Consider the following 8789-nt stretch of genomic DNA (forward strand, 5'->3'; position numbering starts at 1 on the left):
GAGTTTTGGCTGGAACTCAGGTGGAAAAGGATAGTTTAATTCCTATTGGAAGAAGGGTCAGGCCACTTAGGAGGACTACAAAGATCTTGTGACTCTGTGCAGGGAGAAAATTAGAAAGGCTAAAGCTGGACTAGAACTTAGTCTGAGCACTGCCACGAAAGACAATAAAAAATAAAAGACAATTAAAAAATATTTATAAATATATTAACAAAAAAAGCAGTACTAAGGAGAATCTCCATCCTCTGCAGGACATGGGGGGAAACATAGTGAGCAAGGACGAGGAAAAAACTGAGGTACCGAATGCCTTCTTTGCCTCAGCCTTTAATAGTAAGGCCAATTCCAGCACCTGGAACCAAAAGGCAGAGACGGAGATTAGACTGAAGGCCCCACAATCCAAGAGGGAACAGTCAGTAAACTATTGCACCACTTAGATGTGCACAAGTCTATGGGGCCAGATGGGATCCATCCAAGAATCCTGAGAGAGCTGGTGGAAGTGCTTGCCAAGCCACCTTCCATCATTTACCAGCAGTCCTGGCTAACCAGGGAGGTCCCAGTTCATTGGAAGTTAGCCAGTGTGATGCCCGCCTACAGGAAGGGCAGGAAGGAGGACGCGGGGAACTACAGGCCTGTCAGTCTGCCCTCAGTGCCAAGGAAAGTCATGGAGCAGATCATCTTGAGTGCCATCACACGGCACGTTCAGGACATGGGTTTGTGAAGGGCAGGTCCTGCTTGACCAACTAGATCTCCTTCTATGACAAGATGACCTGCTTACTGGATGAGGGAAGAGCTGTGGATGTTTTCTACTTGGACTTTAGTACGGCCTTTGACACCATTTTCCAGGAGAGACAACTGTGGGAAAACTGGCTTCCTATGGCTTGGATATGTGGACTCTTTACGTGATAGTTTATACTATTCAGGATTACGTTGCGTTCAAAAAGGCCAAGTGCTGTTCCTGCACTCGGGTCACAACAACCCCATGCTATGCTATAGGCTTGTGGAAGAGAGGCTGGAAAGCTGCCTGGAAGAAAAGGACCTGGAGGTGTTGGTTGATAGTGAGCTGAATATGAGCCAGCAATGTGCCCAGGTGGCCAAGAAGGCCAACAGCATCCTGGATTTTATCAGAAATGATGTGGCCAGCGGGAGTTAGGGGAGTGATTGTCCCCCTGTACTCTGCACTGGTGAGGCTGCACCTTGAATACTGTGTTCGGTTTTGGATGTCTCGCTGCAAGAAGGACATTACATATTAGCTATGATTTGATAAAAGTATGTATCATAATGTGCTGAACCAAGTTTTTGCATCTTTGAGGTGACAATTTTAAAAAGTTAAAAAAAAGGTTGGTTAGTAGACTTCATTGTCAAGTTCTTAATGTGATTTGGGTCACTTATATCGGAATGTACCCCTTTTTTCATGGTTGAAAATACTTCTTGCACTTTCATATACAGAAGTCTCTTAAGTGTTTAATGTTCTTTAAGACTTCTCTTAGTGTTGAATACTTCTGCTGTTTTTACATGCTTTACTTCAGAATATTACGGTGATCTGAGATACAGAAAACAAGATCCATGTTTTACACTTTGGTTCCTGTTATTTACGTGAAAAGTCATAATAGAGCTATTATAAATAATAATACTACAATATTATATGTAGCTTAATAATTCAGCTATCTTTGTTAAGAAGAAATGTAGATAAGCAACTCAGCTTATATAAAGTTATGCAGGAGTCATTAGGCACATTGGTTTGTGTACTTTTGCAAAATTACAATGTTTTGACTAAAGGAATTCCAGACTTTAAATCTAGACTTGTAATCATAGAAGCAAATGTTTTCTTCCAGGTTTGGCATCTTGACAGCAGAAGACTTCATGTGTTCTTTCATTCCTTCGAGAACAGATTAGCCAGAAATTTATTGCTATGCCACTTGCAACCTCTTTCACAGTTCTTATTTGGCTTCAAAAGCTTTGACTAGACTTTCGAATTCTGTGGAAAAATTCTCTCACTTGCATTTTCTCAAAATAAGGCTTGTAAGATTTTGGAACAATTTTTATTTACTCAATTTTTTATTTACTGAGCAGAGTATACTCAAAATCCAAACAGACTTTATGAAGACTCGGAGAAACGGATAACTGCATTTTTAAGTAGTTTCACAAATTATTCTGTTAATATAATTGTTATTAGTACTACTTTCCATGCACTGAAGTACTTACAACAAATATGTATTATTGTTTAAATTTTGTAGTATTTCTGCTTCACTGAAGTACTGTTAAAGTACTTTCAGTTAAATCCATGTTCTGTTGCATAATAGAAGAAAAACAAATGCATAGAAGAATTAAAACTTTCCTTTTCTTCTTCCTCAGAAATTTGTGGATTTTTGTCTCTAAGTTTACAGAATTTGATGCTAGAAAACTGCACAAACTGTATAAACATGCAATCAAAAAACGCCAGGAGTCTCAGGTAATATTTTCAGACTCTTTCTACACAAAAATATATTTTAATTATTGTAACTCCTTTATTATATTGAAAAGATAAGGAACACAGAAATACACTTCAAGTAGCATTTGTGTTTGTAGTAAAGTTGCCTCTTTTTTTAAGGTATTTTTCTAATGAATTCAGATGAACTTTACTGTTTAGCAATGAGGTTTTGTACTTCTTTCTTCTAGCAATACAATGACCAGAACATTAGCAGCAACATGACTACACAATTAATTAGAAATCCAGGTAAGAAACCCTATGTGTATTCTTGTATTAGATATCTTGGTTTCATGTTTATTTCAATTCATGTCTCCTAAGTCTGTCTCCCACACTGTTAAGTATCGTAAAGATAGGCTGATTAGCAAAACTTCACCAGTTTACTGATGAAATCCAGTTGAATGCAGACTGAAGCTGTTTTTAGTAGCAAGTTGTTTGACTACCCTTTAAAAAAATTTTGGAAACATTTTTTGTGATTAATTTTGGGGTAGGAGAGAAGCCTACTCAAAACCTGTAATTTTTTTGGACATTCTGTGCCTGTTTGTAGCTGTTATAATGTCTATACTGTGTAACAAAGTAAGCTATTCCTTGAAGTCATAGTTTACAGTTAGTTACATGGGCTGTCATATTGTTGAAAGTAACATTAATTTTTCAATGTTCTCAAACCTGCCTTCTTGTAATAGTTGCTTTTATCTTGTTTATGTAACACTTCAAGTATATTTTCTGGGACTTAAAATCAACATCATGTATTTTAGGAATGCCACTGAAAGTCTTTCATTACCAACATGAAACCGTTTTAACCCCATTAAAACTCTTATTCATGCTAAGTCCATCCCTTCTTACAGAGGAAGCTGCTGCCATTCTAAAACTGCTTAACTAAAGGCACCTCTACTCGCTGGTCATTTGGTCCACACTTGCTTCATAGACTGAATGGAGAGGTTGAAAAGTTCGCATTTTGAGTACTATACATCTACATTCTAGTACTACACATCTACATTCTAGCTTAATTGCCCCTTCTGAGGTTTCTTTCTTACACTAGCACATTTGTTTTCTTGTTTCTGTCAAATTATAACATCACTTGTACTGCTTTATATCTCATAGGTAAAAGTGCAGTTCGAATTAGGTGAAAAAAAGACTTCCTTTTAACCTCTGCTTTTTTAAACAGACTTGGAAAGACTGAAGGAGAATACAAACCATGATGACAGTAGCAGGGACAGTTACTCTTCTGATAGACATTTGTCACAGTACCACGATCATCATAAAGACAGACATCAGGGAGATGCTTACAAGAAAAGTGACTCTAGGAAAAGGCCCTACTCAGCCTTCAGCAATGGCAAAGATCACAGAGACTGGGATCACTACAAAGAAGACAGCAGGTAAGTTTCTTCAGCAATTTTAAAATCTGTTCAGAATTCCCTTCTTGTTTTTTATGTATGCTTGTAGCAAGCACCAAAATAACTTCTTTGAATAATGTAAAATTGCAACAATGATATCTCTCTAATTCAGTTGTGTTGATTTGACATAGTTGTGGCTCTTAATGTGTGTTCAGTAACACTAATACAAAGAACTTCTTTTTTCTTTTAGATACTACACTGATAGTAAACATAGGAAGTTAGATGACTACAGGAGCAGAGACCACAGGTCAAATCTGGAAGGAAGTTTAAAAGACAGTCGAGCTCATTCAGATCACCGTTCCCATTCAGACCACAGGATACATTCAGATCACCGTTCCACTTCAGAGTACAGCCATCATAAATCTTCTAGAGATTATAGGTACCACTCAGACTGGCAAATGGACCACAGAGCTTCAGGCAGTGGCCCAAGGTCACCATTAGATCAGAGGTCTCCTTATGGTTCGAGATCTCCGCTAGGACACAGATCCCCATTTGAGTACTCATCAGATCACAAAAGTACACCTGAACATACATGGAGTAGCCGGAAGACATAACAAAGACTGAAATTTTCTGGACCGTCTTGTAGCCATATACAGTAAACTAACACAGTAATTGCCTTACATGACTTGAAAGATATGGACTGGATATTCTATCAGTAGAAGTATTGTTACTTCTTTCCAGGATGCAAGGTCTATTATCCCAACAGAAGAAAAATATTTTTGTATTTAAATTTTATGCTGCACTGTGCTGCAAATGCTGTGGCACTCTTTTTTAAGAAATGGAAGATGTTTACTTTTACAGGGACCTCAACACTGCCCCTTTCAGACTGGATCTTACTATAAAACTCTTCATGTCAAAGTGATTTTTAGGCTGAACACATTTTAAATTATGTTTGTAAATGAACTTTTAAACACTGACCTGTGCTCATATTTCAGGAAGGAATGAGGAGTTTATTTTCTTTTTTTTAAATAGTAAGGAACTCTCAAGGACTTTGATCACTTTCCAAAGCTACTTGTTTACATTGTACACTGCGACCACCTTGCCACTTTTCATCACAAGCTTGAATATTTAAATTCTGTAACTGTAAAATAGCCCGGAGTTCTCCCATTCGTGACCAGTTATAATGCCTTTTTAAAAAACAAGTGAACAATAATTAAAATAACAGAACACAAACAAATGGCTGTAAATTGTTGTAAATTAATTAAATGAGCTTTTTTCCCTCTCAGGCTCTTTTTGACTGCTCCTTTCCCCACCAACTCAGGCCTTCTTGTCACAAGTAAGAATCAAAATTAGTGCAGTTAAATGTTTTAATAAAATTTCTCTATGGAATCACTGCTCAGAATGTAAAAATGGGGAAAGGGAACATTTTATTCCACTTAGTGCTCCTTTTTTATTGGATACTTTAGACACACGTTTTGGGGGTGTTTTTAGGTTTTTGATTGTCTTTTTTTCCCCGCTATTAAACTGTCAGTGTTGTGATCATTTGTAATGAAATGGTAAGAAATGTCCAGCTATACTGTGCTCTGGAAAACTTTTCAGGTGCATGAGTATTAAAGAAGGAATGGTAAATATCTGAACACTTCAGAATCCAAATCAGCCAAAATTTATTGTAAATCCATTTCTGTTTCCTCTTCAACATGGGCAATAATGTTAAATGTGCTATGCAGCCAGTTAATATTTTAGAATATTTTAATTACTTTATTGACAGAATTGTTACAATGTACACTCATTGTACATAGATAACTTCTATCTGACAAATTAAATTTAAACTAAAAGGATATGTGGAGTCTTGTAATTTTCTGCTGTGTTTTTCTTGACAGCATTACTTTTTCTCAGGTTTACCTATAAAAACATTTACTAAATTTTAATACACAATGTGATAATTAGAGAGGATATCTGGCCTGGCATCCAGTGGCTGGAGCTGTATCTATTGCTCCAATTTTCTCTGCTCTTGCAATTCTGAGCATTTTTTTCCAGTTAAACAGATTTAGATGAGAGCATTAATAAAGAACCAAAATCTGTTTACAGAGTATCTGTTGGGATCTTACTGTAGGCATAGTTGCTGCACACTCAGTTTTAAGCTTGTTTAACTCAATTAATATTGATTCGTTTCTTAACTCTTCATCTTCGTGGGATCTGGTGGATTTTGAGTTGTTCTGCTTTTGAACTTAATTACTGAAGCAGTGTTTAGGCGGTGGGGTGGTGTCTGGTAAGGTTGTGCATGTGTGCCATGCATATTCAGCTTCCAGTGGTGAAAATCTAGAATTTGGAGCATCTCCGATCACTGACTGGTTCTTGCTGCTTGAGTAGTGCACAGATCCATCAGTAAAGCAGTCCCACTAAGCCTGGTTCACCATTATTATAGCTTATATTACAGCATTTTGTCTGATGTGACATGGTTAGTCTGCATCTGTTTTTGTTAAAGGTATCTCAGGTCTCTCTAAAATAAATGACAAAATAACTTGGTGGCTTTGATTTGGATCTTTGTCAATTAGTCTACTTAGGCTGTGTTAACTTTTATTCAGTCATATTTACAGATTTACAAATCACATTTGCAACAGTTTAAATTTTTCCCCCCTGGTTTTAATTAAGTCTTAAATTCAATGATGGAGGTAGTCTCCTTTGCTTATGAAACTGACTGTTACGGTGTATCTTCCTATCCTCTGCATGTCCTTTGCAAATAAGTCATTTACAGTTAATTTTCCATGCATGCAAACTTGATCCTTCTTTTGTTCATTTGTAATTAAAAGTCAAGGAGTGGGTCGAGTTCCAAAGCATCCATCAAATATTAATGTTGCCTGTCCAGAAGAGGTTTTGGCAAGTTAGAATTCTGGTGACTGCAAGAGAACTCCTCGTATTGCTGTTCATAAAGATTCAGGTCTTTCACATACCATGCATGTAAGTATAAGATTTCCATCTTAATCCTGTTCTGTACTTCTAGTCTAATATTCCCAGTACTTCCTAAAAAGAGTAGATTGTATTCAGTCTGAAAAAGCACGTTAAAACAATGTACTATTGCTACTATTAGTTTTAAGGACAGAAGAAAACCATGCTCTGACTGGTTAACGTTAGTTCATCAGCTGCTATGTTGGTATCATCATTTACAGGCTCACAGTCATTCTGTGTTTTCCCAATTTTTGTCTTCAGTGCAGATGTACTGGTGTCTGAGCAGCACTCAGACAGTTTCTGGTTGCCAAGAGCCTTTCACTACTGTCAAGAACAGTGTTTGAAAAGGATTCAAGCACAGACCACAAAAGAATGGCAATTTCTGCAGAAACATGTCAGTCTTACAAAAGGAGTATGCCCTGACTGCCCTTAGAGGTACGGACAGAACAGCAACCTTGGGCGCTGACTCTCTACTCTGGGCTGAATACCTTTGATGCCTGTCCTCCATTTCTTTGCCTCTACAGATGCTCTGTCTACAACAAATTAATCTGGTCACCTCCACAGCCTTCTGTATTCTTTACTGTTTAGCTGCAGTGTTCCCACTTAGTGTAAAATACCAGTAAAGGACTCTTGTAGCAATGTTTAAGGAGGTGTTACGCTTAGTGTTGTGTTCAGTGACAAGTGCTTTTTTTGGTAGGAAATGGCTTCACCATTGTAGGCGTGACCCTGGAGGGTCCGGGAAGGAGTAGAATTAGCCTAAGTAGAGAGCTGTCAGTCAACAGCAGGAGGTGTGTTGTGTGGGAGGAGACAGAGAGGCTGGGTCAGTAGCTGATTGGAGGAGAGTAGACTTGAAACCAATCCAAGTAGGGCACGTATAATAAAAAATGTACTAGAAGAATATAAAGCATTGTGATAAGAGAGAAACTGCGCACTTTCTTTTAGCACTTTCTTTAGCACTTTCTTTCCAGTAAAGGCTTTGTGTGCACACAAGCTGTTGTCATGTTGTCTGTCCCAACCGATTGCGACAGTTGGTGACCCCAACAATTGGTGACCCCGACTGACGAGACTGCAGAGGAGTCGGCTGCAGAGAACTGGGCTGCGGCAGGTGCAGCAGGGACAGAGCTCAGCGAAGTGATACAGCAGGGGAGTCTGCTTTGGTCTGGACCTGAGATTTGTATGCCTGGGTTAACAGGTGAGCTGCCGAGAACATAATGATGGGTCAGCAAACGACCTGAAACGAAGATTTAGTTTGTACAACATGAAAAGCCTTACTGGAACACAGAGGAGTAAAGTGTAGTGATTAAGGGCTGAGGCGAATGCTTTTATGGAGCTGACAGCACAGTTTTGATTCTAGCCCTGATGTGGCTTTTAGCATATGTACGTGGGGGAAAATCACTTGTGAACTGTGGAATTTTGTCTCTTGAGGTGATACTGATGCTGTGAAATTAGCAACTACCTGGTGATTACTTTTAGAGACCTTAAAAGATAACACAGCACCGCGGATGCAGCTAACCCCACCCTGCATCCCCCGCACAGATGAGGTCCAAGACTGAGTCACCCTCTGCAGCTGCTGGGAAATTTAGCTGCCTAAGAAGCTCACTTAAAACAAATGAAAGTGATAAATTGCTGTGGAATGTGAAGCTCATTCCTGATAAGACCCCAGCGCAGCAGCTAGCAGAGATTTATGAGACAACTGATAACACTAATGAGAGGGGATCTTCTAGCGTTTACTGACTGAGGAATGCAGAGCCTTCTGCTCTGCCTTTTTATCCTCCGTTGCCCTCGGAGAGCAGCGAATCAGAGGACAAAAGTGAGTGCGTGGTTCAATCCATGCCATTAAAGAGAGATGCGCACAACTGCGCCACTAGGGCGAGGGGCAGACCACACAAGTAAAACTGCGTCATTAGAGGGTGAGCAGCCATCTTGGGGACTGTCTTCCTGGAAGTCGTGGCGGAAGATACGTTCCTGGACACTCCCACCTCCACAGAGTTTGCAGGGGACTGGCCCCCCCATGGGGACCGTGAGCAGCCCCCCTGCAGTTGACCGCC

General features: G+C 39.2%; 1 protein-coding gene across 1 annotated transcript; it reads left to right on the plus strand.

Annotated features, from left to right (window-relative positions):
* Positions 1–2349: 2349 nt before the first annotated feature.
* Positions 2350–4409, plus strand: LOC104500981 (chromodomain-helicase-DNA-binding protein 1-like; the record flags this gene model as incomplete). The annotated part of the gene is made up of 4 exons (XM_010144716.1): positions 2350–2446; positions 2653–2710; positions 3627–3837; positions 4046–4409. Coding segments are annotated over 4 exons (730 nt in total), but the record flags the coding sequence as incomplete, so codon positions are not given.
* Positions 4410–8789: the final 4380 nt, after the last annotated feature.

This window comes from Buceros rhinoceros, unplaced genomic scaffold, assembly GCF_000710305.1.
Source record: "Buceros rhinoceros silvestris isolate BGI_N320 unplaced genomic scaffold, ASM71030v1 scaffold32421, whole genome shotgun sequence".
NCBI classification, from domain to species: Eukaryota; Metazoa; Chordata; class Aves; order Bucerotiformes; family Bucerotidae; genus Buceros; species Buceros rhinoceros.